Genomic DNA, 20,102 nt, shown 5'->3' on the forward strand with positions numbered 1-20,102 from the left:
TGTAATAGACGCATAACGGTTCATTAATGCGTTTGATGTGAACGAGGCCACGACAGGTGTATGCTGCCTTTAATAACCCCTTCTTCTTCAAGTGTAAAGCATTCTGCAGTAATGCATAATTAGAATTTGATCTGTTCTCATTTATGTAAAATTATGCGTTAGAATTAAACCAATGGCGTTGAGTATCAATTTGTAGTTGCTGACCTTATGGTAGCTCTCACGATTTAAGAAAATAGTTTTTATCGTAAGGTGATATGAATTTCATAATAATTACAGCGTCTGGTGAATTAATTTTTTTTCGTATTATTCCGATTTTTCAGACCGTAGATGGATTTAATTTTTGGCACATTTATGTTCAAGCATGTGCGAATGTTGGTAAATACTTCAGCCAAGTTTTAATTGCTATGAAACGGTATTCCATTGAACCTAATTTCTCAGGCAACGGGTGCATTCTCTTGTCTCAATAAATGAATTCTTAGTTCAGCAATCTCTGATGTGATATTTGTGAATTGATGTTGAATTTAAAAATTCTGCGAAACAAAGCAGAGAAATAATACAATTTTCCAATAACGATGAAATCAATTGTATTTCAGACCGAACGTGAAATGTTGTTCTTGATCATCTTAAATCGCAAGATCGATCGATCTTTACCATACTAGGCATGTCTGTCGAGAGGCCTAATGGAACTCATGTTCCCAAATTTCATATGCCTTAATCGTGAGACCGGCCTATATGAGAGCTATTTTAAGATGTAGGCCGACTTGAACAATATTGGACACAGATGTTAAGGATCCTTACAGAACTCGATGTGCCAAATTGCTCTCTAGTGATGAGTATGATGGTTGTTTCCAGTTAGCACACATACATCTTTAGACCGTCCTAAGCATGTGCAATAAATTTGAATTTCAACGTCGATTTGCGATTGCAGTATGATAAATATTTAGTAGAATAACTATTTCGCGGTCACGCGGATCGCGAAGGCCCTGAATGACTCGCTTGTGTCACCATGTCCTAGTGCCAAGCCAAGGGGCAAACAACGACCACCATGGTGGACCCCAGAGCTGGTTGGTCTAAGGAAGAGCTGCAGAAAACTCTTCAACAGAGCAAAAGCCACAAGTGCATCACACGATTTGGACATCTATAAGGCTAAGCTAAGGAAATATAAGGGCGAGCTGAGAAAGGCTCAGAACAAATCCTGGGTAGAATTCTGCAGCTTCGTGGAGAATACGCCTGAAGCCTCTAGGCTTAGGAAGATTCTGTCCTCGAGACCTATTACGGTGGGGTATATTCAGATGTCGGAGAATGTTTGTACAGTGTCTAGTGAAGAAACACTAGAACTAATCGTTGACACACATTTCCCGGGAAATTCTCCAACGGACAACGTGGCGACAGAAGAGATTGTCACTGGTATGCATTCGTCTGAGGTTATAAGGAAAATTGTGTCTGAGCCGAAAATCCTTTGGGCGATGAGTGGTTTCGACTCCTTTATGTCGCCAGGCCCTGATGATGTATCACCAGTTGAATAACAAGCTGTGTCTGATAGACTTGTATTAGAATGTCATATTTACCTGTGGGATGGAGGGACACGAAGGTAATTTTCATTCCGAAAGCAGGAAAACCCTACCGCACGAAGGCGAAAGATTTTCGTCCCATTAGTCTGTTATCCTTTATGCTGAAGGCTCTTGAGAGGTTCATAGAAACATATCTAAGGGCAAAGATCCCTGGAGATCGCCTGTCTCGGCTGCAGCATGAATATAAAGGGTGATTTTTTGAGGTTAGGATTTTCATGCATTAGTATTTGACAGATCACGTGGGATTTCAGACATGGTGTCAAAGAGAAAGATGCTCAGTATGCTTTGACATTTCATCATGAATAGACTTACTAACGAGCAACGCTTGCAAATCATTGAATTTTATTACCAAAATCAGTGTTCGGTTCGAAATGTGTTCATTCACCGTAACGTAGCGTCCAACAGCATCTTTGAAAAAATACGGTCCAATGATTCCACCAGCGTACAAACCACACCAAACAGTGCATTTTTCGGGATGCATGGGCAGTTCTTGAACGGCTTCTGGTTGCTCTTCACTCCAAATGCGGCAATTTTGCTTATTTACGTAGCCATTCAACCAGAAATGAGCCTCATCGCTGAACAAAATTTGTCAAAATTTGAACACATTTCGAACCGAACACTGATTTTGGTAATAAAATTCAATGATTTGCAAGCGTTGCTCGTTAGTAAGTCTATTCATGATGAAATGTCAAAGCATACTGAGCATCTTTCTCTTTGACACCATGTCTGAAATCCCACGTGATCTGTCAAATACTAATGCATGAAAATCCTAACCTCAAAAAAATCACCCTTTAGTAAAGGCAAGTCCAGTGAAACAGCTCTTCACGACTTAGTTGGCTACATAGAGGGTTCTCTCGCTGTCAAGGAATATACAATAGTAGCATTCCTTGACATTGAAGGTGCTTTCAATAATGTAAAACCGACGTCAATCATGTAGAGTTGGAGTTTCTAGGCTTTAACTCTACCGTATGAAAGTATATTAACTTACTTACTAAAAGATGCATTACGGCAGGCTTGGGATCTGTGGATCTAAAAAGATGGGTCAGCAGAGGAAAACCACAAGGAGATGTACTGTCTGCTCTGCTTTGAAATATAGCCATTAACAATATGTCATTGTCGTATGCTGACGAAGTGGCAATTGCCGTTAGGGGAAAGTTTCCCAGCATTCTAAGATATACTTTAGGAAGCTCTACGTGCAACAGTGAAGTGGGCTACCGAAAGTGGTCTAGATATAAATCCGTGAAACACAGAAATAGCTCTTCTCAGCAGGAGATACAAGTTACCTACAGTGGAACCTGTCTCCTTGGGAGGAGAGAATGTTCCATTTATAGAAGGCGAAAAATAACTGGGTTGTTCAGTGAAACACCCAAGAAATTGGACTTCAAGTCCAACATTTTGGATAGGGCAAGAAAGGCAACTCTAGCCCAATACACCTGCAAGAGAGCCATTGGCAAAAGTTTGGGGTTTAGACCGCGTGTCATGCATTGGGTATATACTGCAGTTTTCAGACCTTTTATGGTGTTGGATCTGGTAAACGGCGCTGCATAAGTCCACCTACTGTACTTAACCGGATCCAAAGGATGGCCTGTTTGTCTGTCACTGGCTAGACAAATTTCGGCGACCGCTGCCGTGAGGCCAAGAAGTTTTCTCTTTGGTCATGTGGTGGATATGGACACTGTGTTATCCTTGATACAATATCCGATGTTCCATGCAGTGTTGATTACTCATTACTGTACCACTATTACTGATAAAACCGATTGGAATTACGATATCCCAGGTAACAGAAGGTACATAGACTTCTATACGGATGGTTCCAAACTAAACGACCAGGTGGGCTTTGGGGTGTACTCCAAAGATCTAGAACTGGTCATATTGAAAAGGTTCCCCGACCACTGCAGTTTGTATCAAGCGGAGATCCTTGCAATTATGGAGGTGGTGGAATGGCTAAAATATAAGGTCATAACGGCGATTGGCATAACTATCTTCTCAGAGAGTCAGACAGCCTTAAAATCCCTGGAGGATGTATTTCTGCATTGTTGCAGATCTCTACATTGTTTCAGATCTCTAGACGGGATGACTGAACAGTTCAAAATTCATCTGTTTTGGGTGCCGGGCCTTAGAGATATCCCAAGCAATGGTAAAGCGGACGAGCATGCGAGACTAGGAACTAACATACACATTTTAGGGAAACTGGAATCTGTGGGTATGCCTCTAGCGACATGTAAGCGAAGTTTTCGGGACCAGGCCCGCATATGGGCTTGAAGAGGTCTACTGCTTTGCTGTCACTGGTTAGAACAGACGTCTCAGTCACTGTGTTCGTCATGACAGGTCACTGTCTAATCGGAAAACATGCTGACAGACTGAAGGTTGTATGTAACGACTTTTGCAGAAGCTGTGAGGACATCGAAGAAGAAGAGACTATGGAACACCTTCTCTGCGTTTGTCCTGCACTGACAGTCAGAAGGAGTTCCACTTTAGGTTCACATTTCTTTGAGAACCTTTTTGATTTAGCGGATGTGAACATTCGCAAGTTGTTTTTAAAGCGATTTGGATTGTTCGACGGTAGGAACTAGAAGGAATCTTCCTTCTTCCGTTCCTGTGGTATCACAATGGACGAAAACGTCTAAGTGAGTCAGATGGCTGCCACTTACTTTAGACAGCCACTTAAACCTAACCTAACCTTGTGGCTTTGTACTTTAGAATTTGTATTGTTTTATTTTATCGTATCTAAATTTCGATTTAAGTTTTGTATTTATAATTCCCTTACATTACTTTACTTTAGTTGGCTACGACCGAACATTTGCTTCACTAGCTGAACGTAGAACAGCGTTCCAAGAGCCTCGATCTTCTGCGCTCATTCTAAAATCTCTGACACCAAGTTTCGAGGTGTCTCCCACCACTTGATCTTTCCATCGGGCTTTTGGTCTTCCCGGTTTGCGTGTACCACCGTGTTTGCCTTCAAAAGACTTCATCGCTGGGGCCTCTTCATCCGTTCGAACAAAATGACCTAACCAACGCAGCCTTTGTATTTTTATACGTGTAACTATGCTATCGTCGTCATACAGCTCGTGGTTCATACGATGCCTATATTCTCCATTAACGCAAACTGGTCCATTTATTTTACGAAGAATCTTTTTCTCAAATACTCAAAGCACAGCTTTCACAAGTACCCATGACTCAGAACCAGATAACAACACGGGTAGTATCAGTGTAATCTTCGTCTGTTGAGAGGTGGCCTTGTTTCTAAACTGCTTACTTTATCAAAATTAGCATCAGTTTCCCAGTATTTTTCTTAGCTTTATCTCAAAACTGGTGGCATTCGTTTCGGTTACGGCGGTGCCGAGCAAGGTTAAGTTGCTGACTATCTCAAATTTGTGGTTCCCAACTTTCTCTATTTTCTTTATCTGCTCGGTTGTATTTTTTTTGGGAGTTGAAACCATCCATTTCGTCTTATCACCATTTACCGTCAGACTCATTTCCACTGACTTTCTTTCGATTCTTTCAAAGGCTGCATTTACTACTTCCGGTGACCGACCTATGATGTAGATAGTAGCATGTGTTGTCTTGTGATTAGTGTGCCATACCTATTCACATCTGCATCTCGGAAAATCTTTTCCAGCAAGATTTAAAGAGATCTCACTGAAGAAAGTGTATCAGCAAGGATCATCCTGCAGAGTCTTATTAATTTTGCAGGGATACCAAACTCAGTCATGGCTTGAAATACCTTTGAATGCAAAGTGTTGAAAGCGGCTTTGTAGTCAACAAAGAGAGGGTAGGTGTTGATTTGTCCTTCTCGGGTCTTTTCCGGGATTTGTCGCAGTATGAATATCTGGTCTAGGGCAGATTTACCAAATCTAAATTCGCATTGAAAGGACCAATTATCTCATTGTCTTTATGTTTTAATCTTTCACACAGTACGCTCGAGAGTATCTTGTATGCGATGGGGAGGAGACTAATTCCTCTGTAGTTGGCACATTCCGTCTTGTCTCCTTTCTTGTGTAGGGGACATAGTATGCTGAGGTTCCAATCATCGGGTATGCATTTCTCTATCTAGATTGCGCAGATAAGCTGATGCATACGCCTTTTCAGCGTATCGCCTCCGGACTTAAATAGTTCAGCGGGTAAACCGTCGGCTCCTGCTGCCTTGTTGTTCTTTAGTCGAGTGACTGCTTCTTGGACCTCATTCTGGCTAAGAGATAAACATTCTATACCATCATCTTTGATTGGTTCTGTGGTATCCTCTTCGCCGCCAACGTCGGACTCAAGCAGTTGGGTATAATGCTCTTTCCATATCCTCAGCATGCTATCTGTGTCAGTTACCAGATTTTCTTCTTTGTTTCTGCAAGAGGATGTGCCTGCTCCAAAGCCATCGGTTTGATGTTTAATTCTTTGGTAGAATTTTCGGACTTCATTCTAACTCCTGTACATCTCAGTTCGCTCACACTCACGACTTTCCATTTCCTTTTTATACCCACCACCGAAGGATGGGGAAATATTTATTTTGTCATTCCGTTCGCAACACATGGAAATATCCATTTCCGACCCTAAAAATTATATATTGGGTTGCCCAAAAAGTAATTGCGGATTTTTCATATAGTCGGCGTTGACAAATTTTTTCACAGCTTGGTGACTCTGTAATTGCAATCTTTCTTCTGTCAGTTATCAGCTGTTACTTTTAGCTTGCTTTAGAAAAAAAGTGTAAAAAAAGTTTTATTAAAAATGCATTTACTTTCTTTTAAAAAATCCGCAATTCCTTTTTGGGCAACCCAATATATTCAGGCAGGTTAAGTTCGAAGATGGACTGTATCGGACTTTATCTTGATATACCCTCCATATAGACCGATCCGCCGATTTAAAGCCTTAGGCCCATAAAAGCTTCATTTATTATCAGATTTTGCTGAAATTTGAGAGAGCGAGTTGCGTTAAGCCACTCGACACCGTTATTCAATTTGGCTTCGATCGGTCCAGATTTAGATATAGTTGACATATAGACCGATATCTCGATTTAAGGTCCATAAAAAGCACTTTTGTAGCCCTATTTTGCCTTAATTTGGTACAGTGAGATGTGTAAGGCCCTTGGACATCCCTCTTCAATTTGGCCCAAATCGGTCTTGAATTTAATATAGCTGCCATACAGACCGATCTCTCGATTTAAGTTCTTGGGCTATATAAGACGCATTTATTTTCCGATTTCTCCGAAATTTGGGGCAGAAAGTTGTGTTAGGCCCTTCGATTTGGCCCAGATCGGTACAGATATGAATATAGCTGCCATATAGAGCGATCTCTCGATTTAAAGTCTTGGCCCCATAAAAGGCGCATTTATAATCCGATTTCGCTGAAATTTGATACAGTGACTTATGTAAGGCTTTGCGACATCCGTGTCGTATATGGTTTAGATCAGTCTATATTTGGATATCGCCACAAAAAAGACCAATATTTTGTTCTACAAAATTAGACAGTGGCTTGTACTTATTAGACCTATCAATGCCCGTGCCGAATTCGGTCCATAAATTTTTGGGCAAAAATTTTGCTTTCTTCACCGGATTATAACGAGAGGTGCTTTACATATATATCCAAGGTGGTGGGTATCCAAAGTTCTGCCCGGCCGAATTTAACGCCATTTTACTTGTTCCTCTCTCCTTTTTTTACGATACCTCTCCTTCATCTGGGGCGTTGCTCTATATGCCGCATTCTTGGCTTCAGTTCAGTTCGACAGTCTTGGTCGAACCAGAGCTTTCTTGGGGGAGGCTTCCGGTACCTAAGTACGGATTTCGCGGCATTTTCTATGGAGAGGGCTATGGGTTGCCACTGCGCCATTACATCATCGTAAAAAGTTGTGCTTTCATCATGCAGTTGGGTTTGATGCCGTTGGAAAATAGACATCAGCTGATCATAGGAGATGTTACAAATAGGTGACGTTGGTCATTTGGCAAACGTTTGCGGATCTATTGCCTTGAAGTGTTTTAGATGCTACGTCATAGGTCTGTGACAATAGGCAATGATGTTTTGCCGCACGTAGATGTTGAAATGACTTCTACAGAACAACATTTAAACCAAGCAGGACATTTGGAAAGTGTCAGGATGCCAATGTCCAGTTTGCGTCGAATTTTGGGGAAGAACTCAAGTTGGTCTGTTTTGCTGTAACCAAGGATGACTTTTGTAGTGACCTATCTCACGCTAATGAGATAAGAAATTTGGCTAAGAGTTTTGAGCCAAAGAGATCGAAAGAGTCCCCAATTTCGACGAAGATCATTTTATCCGACAAAATACCAGTATTTCAGAGACCCCGCAGAATTTCATTCGTGAACCAACGGAATATGCTTCACCCATTGTGATGATACCTAAAAAAGATGGAAGCAGGAGGCTATGCTGCGATTTTCGTCAACCCAATGAGAATAATTTACGTGATAACTTTCCCATGCCCCTGATGGATGATGTTTTACATAAGTTGCCATCGGCAAAAGTTTATACGACACTTGATTTAGGAAACGGATTTTTTCATGTGCCGGTTGAAGAAGAGCTTCCATAATACATCTCCTTCGTTACACATAATTCTAATTCTCCTGCCGTATTTTCTAGATTTCTATTTTACTATTTTAGGGTTTCGATTCAGAAAGAGGCCATAGTTGTTTATATGGATGATATTATCATTCCATCATTGGATGAATCAAAAGGTCTTGATAAATTGAAATTTGTTTTGGGATTGGATGAGAGGCATAACTTGAGAGTGAGATGGGAGGAATGTCAGTGCTGACGCTATAATTTTTTGGGGTACATTGTGGAAAATTCTACGGTTCGGCCATCTACCGAGAAGATATCTGCTGTAATAAATTTTTCACTGCCAGGCGACTGAAAATCGCTTTAACTATTTTTGGGACTGACTTCATACATAAGAAGATTTATTTGTAATTATGCGTTGATATCAAAGCCTGCTGAAGAAGGAGGTGCCGTTTAGGGTGGGAGATGATAGCATTTCACCAATTGAGAACGACATTGTCTGATTTTCCAGTATAAGGCCTCTATAATCAGAACGCAGTTACTGAAATACATACTGATCCTGGTATGTATGGATATGGAGCCGTTATGCTTCAGCGAAATGCGGAGGATCAACAGCTGTATCCAGTTAAATACATGAGACGCGAGGCAGAAGTATCACTCGTATGAGCTCGAGGATATTGCGATAGTGAAGGCTCTAAAAAATAAGGTTTTTGAATAAGGTGGTCATATCTTTGTTAGCAAAGCTTTGCACCGAAAATCCTAACACTGGTAGTTATTGGTTGCCCAAAAAGTATTTCGGATTTTTTAAAAGAAAGTAAATGCATTTTTAATAAAACTTAGAATGAACTTTAATCAAATATACATTTTTTACACTTTTTTCTAAAGCAATCTAAAATTAACAGCTGATATCTGGCAGAAGAAAGAATTCAATTACAGAGTCACAAGCTGTGAAAAAATTTGTCAACGCCGACTATATGAAAAATCCGCAATTACTTTTTGGGCAACCCAATATATGTGGACAATGTACAGTAGTGCATAAATAATTCTCCGACACGAAGTACTAAGGATTCCCCATTTGAGATTCTTACATTTCTAGATATGAGGGCTCCGGGTTATACATATATCCGCCAGTTGATAGAGGACGAGGTCATCAGGGCGTTCGTTGAGACAAGGAGTTCCACTAAGAATAACATTCATAGCGTACAGAGTGAGAAAAATAGAACTGAGGCGAATTTTTTTGAACCAGATGACCTTCTTGCCATCAAACGCACACAATATGGGCCGGGGTTGACGTTGAAAAGGAAATTTTTTGGTCCACATAAGGTTGTAAGGTGCTGGACTGTGATTGCTACGAGGTGCGAAAGATTGGCGAGACTGAGGTTCCTATGGCCTGATTACGATGTCAGAATATATGAGGAAATGGAGCTCGTCATTCAGGTCGAATGATGGCGGAGGATTGTCGAATGTGTGATCGGGAACGGACAGACGTGTCTGCGAAGCGGACTCACGGCATAGTTTATGTACGACTGAGAAATGCAACTCTGACTTAGTGAGACAAGGACAGACGTACAGGACGTTATGTGAGAAAAAGACAGACATTAGACGGCGACCTTGACAATGTCGATTATACTTAAAAGCAGTCTGCTTACAGCTCCCATTAAAGAACAACATAGACCTTAGTTATTTTATAAACTCAATGAATTCTTTATTTTACTTATAAAAAAAAAAACACCTAAACTTAAACAATTCATTAAAATTGTGTGTGTTTTATTTGGAGAATCCAATGTACGTTCTCTGACTTCTGAATATTTCCTATAGTAATAGGTTTGGTAGCTAGCATTTTTCGAAACCCAGAGCCCTCGGAAGTATCCTCCACGGAGCCAGGATTTGGTCTGATCATTTTTCAGTTTGCCCTTCGTATTTTTTTAGCTCAGTTTCATACACGTCCCAGTCGGGTGCCGATATGGATTATGCTGGTCAACGAATTCAGAAGATAATTCACTTATTCCTTCTAATTTGGGTTTATGAAGACTTTTTTGACACTTTGTCTGAGGCTTGTCTAAAACAACTTAACAACGTACCAAATGTTTATCGCAATTTGTTGGATCTGATTTTTTCGAACTCATCAGACGTTGATATCTCTCAAACGGTGTCTTTTATTACTCTCGAAGATACCTATCATCATACGCATATGAAGTCCTTTAATATTGACAATACGTCTTATAGATTAAAGAGAAATCTGAAGAAAACTGGCGCACAGACGTCTCAACTCTTTGCAATTCCTTATCTTACGTCGTCTGGCCCTTGCTTGATGTACATATCTCGACCAGGTTGTTCACTTTCCACGACACTTTGCGCTCGTGTTTCACACTATCCCTGCCATTTACTCGTATGAGCGACTCTACCTCCGGTCCTCCCTGGTCTTGCAAAGAATTAAGAAGCTTGAGTAACTGCAGAAAGAGAATTTTTGAAAGTTTAAAAGAGATAACTCTAACATAAATCGCGCGAGATATATTAATGCTCGATATAGGTATAGTATCAATGTTTTAGTAACGATTGCTTTGAAAGATATTTGGATCCCATGAGAGATAACCTTAATGCCAACTCTTAGAAATATTTCTAGTTTTGTCAATTCCAAGAGGAAATGTACTAGCCTTCCTAACACCCTTAAATATCTTAATACTGAATCTTCTGACAGCTGAGATTGCGAATGTGTTCGCCAATATTTTTGAGACCACCTACATTAGGTATGCGTATTATTTTGCGATAAACACTTTCAACACGATATCTAACATAAGATTGAATTATGATGAGGTCTTGAATGCATTTCGCTTTATAGCTTCATTATACCACTTCATAAGAAAGGAAGTAGGGTCACGTGGTGAATTATAGACAGAATAGCAAAACCTAGAGCTATTCCAAAATTATTTGGAAATTGGTGACGAGTAGGATCTTTCATACGCTGAGCTTTGTATATGCTGTATCTCAATATGTATTTAATAAAGGAAGATCCACGTCTACTAAGTTCCTGGAATTTACGTCACACATTTACTTTATATATCATAGTCTAACGAATATGGTTCAGATATCACCACATAAAGACCGATCTGATCCTGATTCCTGATCTGATCTGATTTCGATGACATTCGAAACAGTGAGTTATATGAGGCCCATCAACATCGATGGTTTTAATCGGAACATATCTATGCAATATAGACTCCCGATTTAAGCTATTAAGCCTATGAAAGGTGCATTATTTACCCTAATTGAAATTTGATATGGCAAGTTTACATCCGTGACGCCTGCAATCCAGATTGAACCATTGCTGCCTATTGACCGATCTCCGAATGCAAGGCCTTGAGCCCATGAAAGGCTCATTAACCGATCAATATAGCAATGTGATTTAGACCAGTTTATCCAATAAATTTCATAGGTTCATGAATGATTTATTTTTCATCCGATTTGGACGAAATATAGATAACCACATCTCCGTGTTGGTAGGGGTCCAAAGTTCAGCCTGGTCCAACTCATACATTTTTATTTTTATACCCTCCACCATAGGATGGGGGTATACTTATTTCGTCATTCTGTTTGTAACTCCTCGAAATTTTCGTCTGAGACCCCATAAAGTATACATATTCTTGATCGTCGTGACATTTTATGACGATCTAGCCATGTCCACCCGTCTGTCTATCGAAAGCACGCTAACTTTCCAAGGTGTAAAGCTAGCCGCCTGAAATTTTGCACAAATACTTCTTATTAGTGTAGGTCGGTTGGTATTGTAAATGGGCCATATCGGTCCATGCTTAGATATACTGCCATATAAACCGATCTTGGGTCTTGACTTATTGAGCCTCTAGAGGGTGCAATTATTATCCGATTGAAATGAACTTTTGCACGACGTGTTTTGTTATGATATCCAACCACTGTGCAAAGTATGGTTCAAATCGGTCCATAACCTTATATAGCTGCCATATAAACCGATCTTGGGTCTTGACTTTTTGAGCCTCTAGAGAGCGCAATTCTTATCCGATTTGAATGAAATTTTGCACGAAGTATTTTGTTTTAATATCCAATTTTTGTTACAAAATCGCAATTCCTATCCGGTTCATAACCTGATATAGCTGTCATATAAACCGATCTGGGGACTTGATTTCTTGATCTTCTAGAGGGCACAATTCCTATCCGATTTTGCTGAAATTTTCGGCCCGGCCGAACTTAGCATGCTTTTACTTATTTTAAATAACCATTTAATTTCGTAGCATATTATTTTCTTCGAACGCCATTAAGTAATTTTGAAAATCGTTATATTCGAAATTGAAATTAAAAACACTTCACCATCAATAACATCAATACGACCTTGTATAACCATTAATTCTGCCATTTATTTTTACAGCGAAGCATAATTGTGACGTAAATAAGGCCATTAATTTCAATAAAATTTCATTTATGCTTTTTCCTACTTACGTTGAGCTCAGCAACTCCTGTATAAGTTTATCCTTCTCCTTAAAACAACCCAAGGAACAGATGGCATTTAAAACGTCTGGGTCCACAGCCGATGCAGAGGGTATAACATGTGTTTGGACAACTTCCATCATAGGCAACTCTAACTCTAATTCACCCTTGCCACCGGCCGTTACCCAAGGATGTCGATTTATTTCTGCCAACTGAAAAGAACAAAATAAAAGATACAATCATATGCGGCTGTCCCACACATATACATTCATAAGAAACCCCATCTTTGATGTTCGATGGAGAATCCATAAATGTGGTTTAAATGGTTGTCAGTTATGGTTTGTATATGTTTCTGCCCTGCAAAAATTTTTGATCGCCAAATAATCTTCCACGAATCTTCTACATGAAGGTTACGATCGCGGACGGGCTCGTCTAAGAGTCGTAGACAAATCCCCAGTCGTGAGGAGTTGTGTCCTCAAGACGAATCTTCTGGAAGAGTGTTCCTCGAATCTTCCACATGAGCTCCACTCACGAATAAGTCAGAAGGGTATTGGAAGATCCTAGATTCGCGCAAGAATCATATGGATGAGTAACAAATGAGTGTTTTGGTTTTATAAAATGGAGTAATGGAAGGTGTCCACCAGAGAATGGTTGCGGTGCATAGTAACCGTGCGGTGAATTTGGTAAAACCAATACTTGCGGTGAACAAATACCAAATGGTGAAAAGAATTTTAACCACCGAAACTAATTGCAACCGCTCGCTATTGGTGTTAGTAGTCACCTATTTCGTACACAGGGTGAGATAAAAGGTGTCAAAGTTGACCAGTTGTAGGGGCTATTACTTTTTAAGCAATGGTCGGATTCTAATGAACATTTTTTTGAAAGAAAGCCCTTAACAAGACTTACAAAATATTAACTTTAATGATGCACCATCTCACACCGTGAGCAACTAAGATTTTGATATAAAACTTAGGCTCTAAGTATCAGTGGGGTCGCCCCACCTCAAAAACACCCCCAAACACACAATTTTTACGATTGAGCAATATGGGTGTCAAATGAAAGATATGTTAAAGCTGAGTAAGATTTTGATACACAACTTTGACCTCAAGTCAAATCAAATCACATTTTTTAGATTGTTGCATTATCGGGTATCAAATGAAAGGGGTTTAAATGAAGAGTACGATTTTGATATACAAATTTGGCGTCTAATTTAAGGAGATCGCCCCATCCCAAAAAATAAATGTTTACCGATTTGGGTAATTTGGCTACCAAATGATGGCCTCAAGAGTCTGGAGGTCGTCCAATCCCCAAATTACTTTTTTACTTTTGGGCAATATGGGTATGAAATGAAAGGTACGTAAAAGTTGAGTATGCGTTTGATAAAGGGGTGTCGCCGCACCACCAAAAACAGCTCCCATTCACATTTTTACCTATTAGGGCAAAATAATACGTGACACTTGGAGCCAAACTTTTATAACAGAATCCTACTCTACTTATACACACCTTTCATTTGATACTCATTTTGTCCAATCGCAAAAAAAAAAAATAAAATAAAAATGATTTGGGGGTATTTTAAGGGTGGGGCGACCCCCCTTATACTTGGGGCCAAAGTTATGCATCAAAATCTTACTCTATTTTTACATACCTTGTATTTGATACCCATATGGGCCTAATCGGTACAAATTTATTTTGGGGGTGGGGCGAGCCCCCTGATGCTAGGGCCCAAAGTTGTACATCAAAATCTTACTGTATCTTTCTATACCTTTCATTTGTTACTCGTTTTGTCCATTCGAAAAAAATTTGATTTGGAGGGTATTTTTTGGGGTGGGCGACCCCCTGATACTAAGGGCCAAAGTTGTGTATCAAAATCTTACTCTACTTTTACATACGTTTCATTTGGTTCCCATATTGCCCTAATCGTTAAAAATGTGTTTTGGCATATATAAATCGCCAAATACATGTTTAGACACGAGTGTTGTCAGCATATATATATATGAATGTGATTGCAATCTACTCGATCTTCGTATTCGAAGAAATACGTTTTTTTAACACCGTGCGTTCACGCGGTGCTGACTGGTTGAACATCGCAACTCGTCGCTGCCAATACTAGTAGTGTGTGTTGTTGTTGCATTGCATTTGTATTTAAGTTAAAGAGCGCATAGTGCTTGAGATTTTATTAACTGCCTCCGGAATTTTGCGAATAACACCGGAGTACTAAAAAACCCACCGGATGCAGTTCTCTGGTGTCCACACATTTTTTAAGAGCTATAAAAAGTTTTTCAAAAAAAAATATACATAAAATTCGCGAAACACTCTTCTAAGATGTCATGTGCGGATGTTTTAGCAACTTTTCGCAAAGATTCTGTTACAACCCGTTGCGTTATAATCGTGAAACACTCTTCTGGGTTATCACCGGATAATGCAATGTGTGTGCGAAAAATTAAGCAACTGTTCGCGACGATTTTCTTACAGCCCATTGCGTTATAACCGTCCGTATGACTTGTGAAACACGCATTGGACAATCCACTGCGTGTGCGGAAGATTTTGGTACTCTTCGCGACGATTATTGCGCAACATGTTGCGTTAAAATCGTCCAGAAGATTTGTTTATAAATCGCATGAGTTAACTTTACGCGTTTGTTTTTATTTTCATGCCTGGTGCGTTTAGGACTTGTGTTGAATTATGTTATTCGATGCGAGGCCGACCTTTTGATACCCTACACCATATTAAGTATGCAGGCTGTCGCCGAATTTAAATTTTGATCGAAATTCTACATTTGATATGTAGAATTTCGATCAAAATTCGTAAATATTGTAGAAGCCATAGAGTAACCCGTTGTGCAAATTTTTTAGACGATCGATTGATAAATGCGTTAGTACATGCCTCAAAAGTGAACATCGGGAGATGCATATATATAGGAGCTATATCTAAAACTGAAAATTTTCTATGAAATTCATCAGTCACAGAAGAGTTATAAGAGAAACCTAAGAGCCAAATTTTGTAAAGATCGGTTAAAATTATTGAGTAATATTCAAAATAGGACGAAAATATATATGGGAGCTTTATCTAAATCTGAACCGCTATCTACTAAATTCAATAGCAATACTGGAAGTTACAAAGGACTACTTTGTGCCAATTTTCGTATGAATCGGTTAACAAATGACTTAGGAGAGTAATGCACAACTCTTTCAGAAGAGTATTTAAAAAATCTTCCAAAACACTCATTTGTTACTCGTCCACACGATTCTTGTGCGATTCTAAGATCGTCTGAAACTCTTCTGACTTACTCTTTAGTAACCCATGTGGAAGATTCGTGGAACACTCTTCCAGAAGATGCGTCTTTATCTCTTAGACGAGCTCATCCGCGAACGTAACCTTCATCTAGACGATTCGCGAAAGATTGTTTAGCGATCAAAAATGTTTGCAGGGGTAATTCTTGTGTTTTGCTTGCTTGTATGGGTGTGCATGAGTGTTTTGTCGGTGTGTTGAATAGTAGACAAATAAAAGGAGTTCTGTTTGTGCCAATAAATAAATACTTGGCCTAAAATATGACTCACCGTCAATCGTCGCTCAGGATTTACTTCGATCATACCGCGCAGCAAACTCTGGCAGTCGGGTGGCACAAAGTGTGGTATATGGAACACACCTCGCTTCACTTTCTCCAACAGCTGCCGTAAATTATCATCATCGAAAGGGAGAGCACCCACGAGAAGTGCGTACAAGATGACACCGCACGACCATACATCCGCCTTCCGGCCGTCGTACTTTTCACCCTTAAATTAAGAAATTAATATTTTATTGGCATTCATAGTTTCAACTCAACACAAATTCAGTTATGTGTCAAGCTAATCGGCGATGGCAATATGACACAATGGTGTATGGTCGTCCATCCAATTCTATGGAGATTATGGTACAATAACATCAACGTCACAATTAACCGTTATCGAAATGTAATAATTTCGCATTGACTAGAATTGAGGACGTTCGTAGTGTTCAATGATAAAAAAATGTAAGTGACTCCAGTTGCTTGGGATGAAATGCCATCATCTTCCTACTTACCCGTATTACTTCAGGACATGCATAATGTGGCGAGCCGCAAGAGGTTTCTAGCATTGAACCCGCCGGCTGTAGGGAAGCCATACCAAAATCCGCGATTTTGATGTTATTTTTTTCATCCAGGAGCAAATTTTCCGGTTTCAAATCCCTATGACTATTGGAATAACATTCAGTTAGAGAATCGAATACTTTCATCCATATTTCAATCGTTATACATACCAAATTGAGTGTGAGTGGCAGAAATCTAATGCTGAGATAATTTGACGGAAAAATTTTCGAGCTTCCTTAGGCGTCAAGCGGCCTTTCTTTACCAGATAATCGAACAGCTCTCCGCCAGACACATGTTCCAAAATCAAATACAAATATTTTTTATTTTCATAGACTTCACTAAGACCCAAAACATGAGGATGATCAATCAGTTTCATAATAGCTATTTCTCGTTCAACCTGAAAAAAAAAAATTCAACAAAAATCATAATCAGATTAACAATACATCAATACGATTTTAAATGTCATCAATATATCTCTATCCATTTCAAAATTTCAGTGGACCCTTAGCATATACGCCCAAATTGAAAAGGAAAATTGACCACAAATCGAGGTTGATTTTGGGTAGAAATGGGAAATAACAACTTGTGTCCCAATATTAAATTGGGATCAAATTTCGTTATAAAATTTTGGGTATATATTCATAATACAATTTCATACTAAACATCAGTAAGCAAATGGAGATCAAAGTTTGCATAATCACCCCAAATATTTTGATGTTGTGTTGGAGTGTAAACGCTAAAACAAATCGGGGTGTAATTTCATAGATGATTTAACGAAGTTGAAATTAATTTATTTGGAAAAGAAGAAGTAAAAGGAAGAAGCATGAGAAGAATACAATTTCAATTTTTATTATTAAATATACGAACCGAATCCATAAATTTCTTTAAAAAGTAGCTGTATTGTTTGGGCAACAAATTTTTATGTTCGTCTCAAATTCTTGCATTAATTTATATTAAATGATGTTGCTATTTTTCGCAAACAAAGTCCCAACAATTTTTGTAAAAGAAATTTACTTTTCATTTGTAAATACCGAATTATTTTTTGCATATATAAAGAGGAACCGTGCAAATAACTTGACAAATGCATTTAATCGTGGTGGGGATATAAGATCCGATCAAGCCGAACTTAACTCTATTTTTTCCCAATCCACTGTGGGTTAGGCTAGGTTAAAGTGACAATCTGCACGGATTTACGCCTAGAACAATTTCGGTAGTCCACTTTGCTGTGGCACATAGAGCTTACTGAAGTATATCTGTAAGATCGCAATGCGCGAGAATGCGCGACCACTATTACACCTTTTCCTTCCAGAGACAATCAGCCCTATTTTGAATAACAGTTCTCTGGGAGTTTTTTCCCTACTTTTTTCCCCTATTCTGAATAAAAATTTCTTGGGAATTTTTCCCTTTTCCCTTATTCTAAACAAACTTCGAAAAATGGAAATATACCCCCAAACAAGTGAAAGGGAGTAAAGATAAAAAGAATGAATTTAAATGTTTTTATTAAAAATTTACACCACTTTTTACTATTTACGAACAATTTCTAATGTACGGATATAACTTTTCACTTTTTCATAAAAAAGTACAAATTTTGTTAGAGGTTTGCATAACTTTTCAAGTTTAATTGACAATAAAAGACGAGAATGCTCGAATTAGTATAGTGAGAGGAAACTTTTCGTAACCGGAAAAATCTTACATTAATGCAATGAAATTTGTCATTGTTTTGGAAACAACGTGAAATTTCATTGCATAATTGAAACAAGTCTCATTCAATCAATAGAAATAATTGATTTTCTGCCACTCTCTCTATTAATACCCAAGAAACAATTTTGCCGCCACCGTGATTTGAACTCATGATCTCATGTTTGGCAGTCTTGCACGCATCCTCCAGCCTACCGACAGCATCTTCCTTATGATGAAATAACTCAATAAGCACGACAGCACAGTGAAAAGTGTAAATTAATTAAATGTAAACAAGTAAAAAGTCATTAAGTTCGGCCCGGCCGAACTTTGGGTACCCACCACCTCTGGTATATATGAAAACTTCCTTTCGTCATAATCCAGTGAAAATTGGATAGTTTATGCACCCAAATTCGACACGGATATTGAGTGGGCTAATAAATATAAGTCACTGTTGAATTTTGTATTTCAAATTTCAAGAAATTGGGTAAGATTTTATGAGCTTCAGACCCTTAATCGGCGAATCGATCTATATGACAGCTATATCTAAATTCAGTCCGATCTTTACCATATTTGGGTCGGATGGCGGGTGGCCTAAAACTACTTACTGTTTCAAATTTCAGCGAAATTGGATAAAAAAAAGCTTTTATTCGATTCAGACCCTTTATCGGGATATCGGTCTGTATGGCAGCTATGTCTATATTTAGTCCAATCCGAACCATATTTGGGACGGATGTCGGAAGAACTAATTCTACCCACTGTTTCAAATTTCAGCGAAATTGGTAAAAAAATTAAGCTTGTATGGGCTTTAGACCCTTTATCTGGAGATCGGTCTATATGGCAGCTATATCTTTTTATAGTCCGATTTGATCCATATTTAGGTCAGGTCAAATCGGTCTATATAGCAGCTAAATCCAAATATGGTCCGATTTGGCCCGTTCAAGAACTTAACCAGCGTGCGTCAAAAAGACGTATCTGTGCCAAATTTCAGCTTAATATCTCAAATTTTGAAGGCTCTAGAGTGACTACAACAGACGGACAAACAGACACACGGACATCGTGAAATTGTCTTAGAATTTTACGACGATCCGAAATATATTTATATACTTTGTAGGGTCGAAAATTGATATTTCGATGTGTTGCAAACGAAATGACTAAATGAATATACCCCCTATCCTACGGTGGTGGGTATAAAAAAGGGAAGAAATGTTTGAATACGAAATACATATTTTTTTATACCGAATTTTTTAAAATAAATTTAAAGAACAAAAATTTTTTTTGACTTGGCGGAGGATTTGAACATGGGTTGCAAGAACTAAATGGTATGCGAAGTAAGTTATAAAATTCGTTATTAAGGTAATGAAATCTTTTTGATTGGTTTGTTGTCCAATGATAAACATGAAATTTTTAACGTTTTTCAACAACTTATTTTTGTTAATTTATTCTATACTGCCTAAGGATGCATAGTAGTATATATCATTATTGCAGTATTCACATAATTTACTTTTATTTTAAAATAGATTAAAATATTTTCATTTCACCAATGAGTTCCGTTTCATTCATTTAATGGAACCATGAAATGACAAAATAAAAAGTAATGAAACTTTTCATTAAATTAATAAAATATTTCTATGTATTTATGAAAATTTTCATTGCATTAATGAACACTCGCATGAAACGCGTTTATTGATGCGATGAAACATTTTCCTTTCAGTGTATATGAATATACATAGGTCTCACAATATATGTGGTTCATATTTTAATATTCGTTGACCCATGTGTATAAAGAGTTGTCG

The 20,102-nt window shown here is 38.5% G+C and overlaps 1 protein-coding gene across 3 annotated transcripts in view; it reads right to left on the reverse strand.

The window, feature by feature from the left end:
- LOC106091999 (serine/threonine-protein kinase BRSK1) overlaps positions 1-20,102 on the reverse strand; it is a 267,761-nt gene that overhangs the window by 84,957 nt on the left and 162,702 nt on the right. For all 3 annotated transcript variants that reach the window (XM_059362652.1, XM_059362646.1, XM_059362656.1), the window contains exons 4-7: positions 16,800-17,026; positions 16,584-16,734; positions 16,082-16,297; positions 12,537-12,736 (exon numbers count right to left, since the gene is read on the reverse strand). In XM_059362652.1, coding sequence (XP_059218635.1) covers positions 12,537-12,736; positions 16,082-16,297; positions 16,584-16,734; positions 16,800-17,026 — 794 coding nt within the window. The remainder of the gene's footprint in view (positions 1-12,536; positions 12,737-16,081; positions 16,298-16,583; positions 16,735-16,799; positions 17,027-20,102) is intronic.

Source organism: Stomoxys calcitrans, chromosome 1 (genome assembly GCF_963082655.1).
Source record: "Stomoxys calcitrans chromosome 1, idStoCalc2.1, whole genome shotgun sequence".
Classification (NCBI taxonomy): domain Eukaryota; kingdom Metazoa; phylum Arthropoda; class Insecta; order Diptera; family Muscidae; genus Stomoxys; species Stomoxys calcitrans.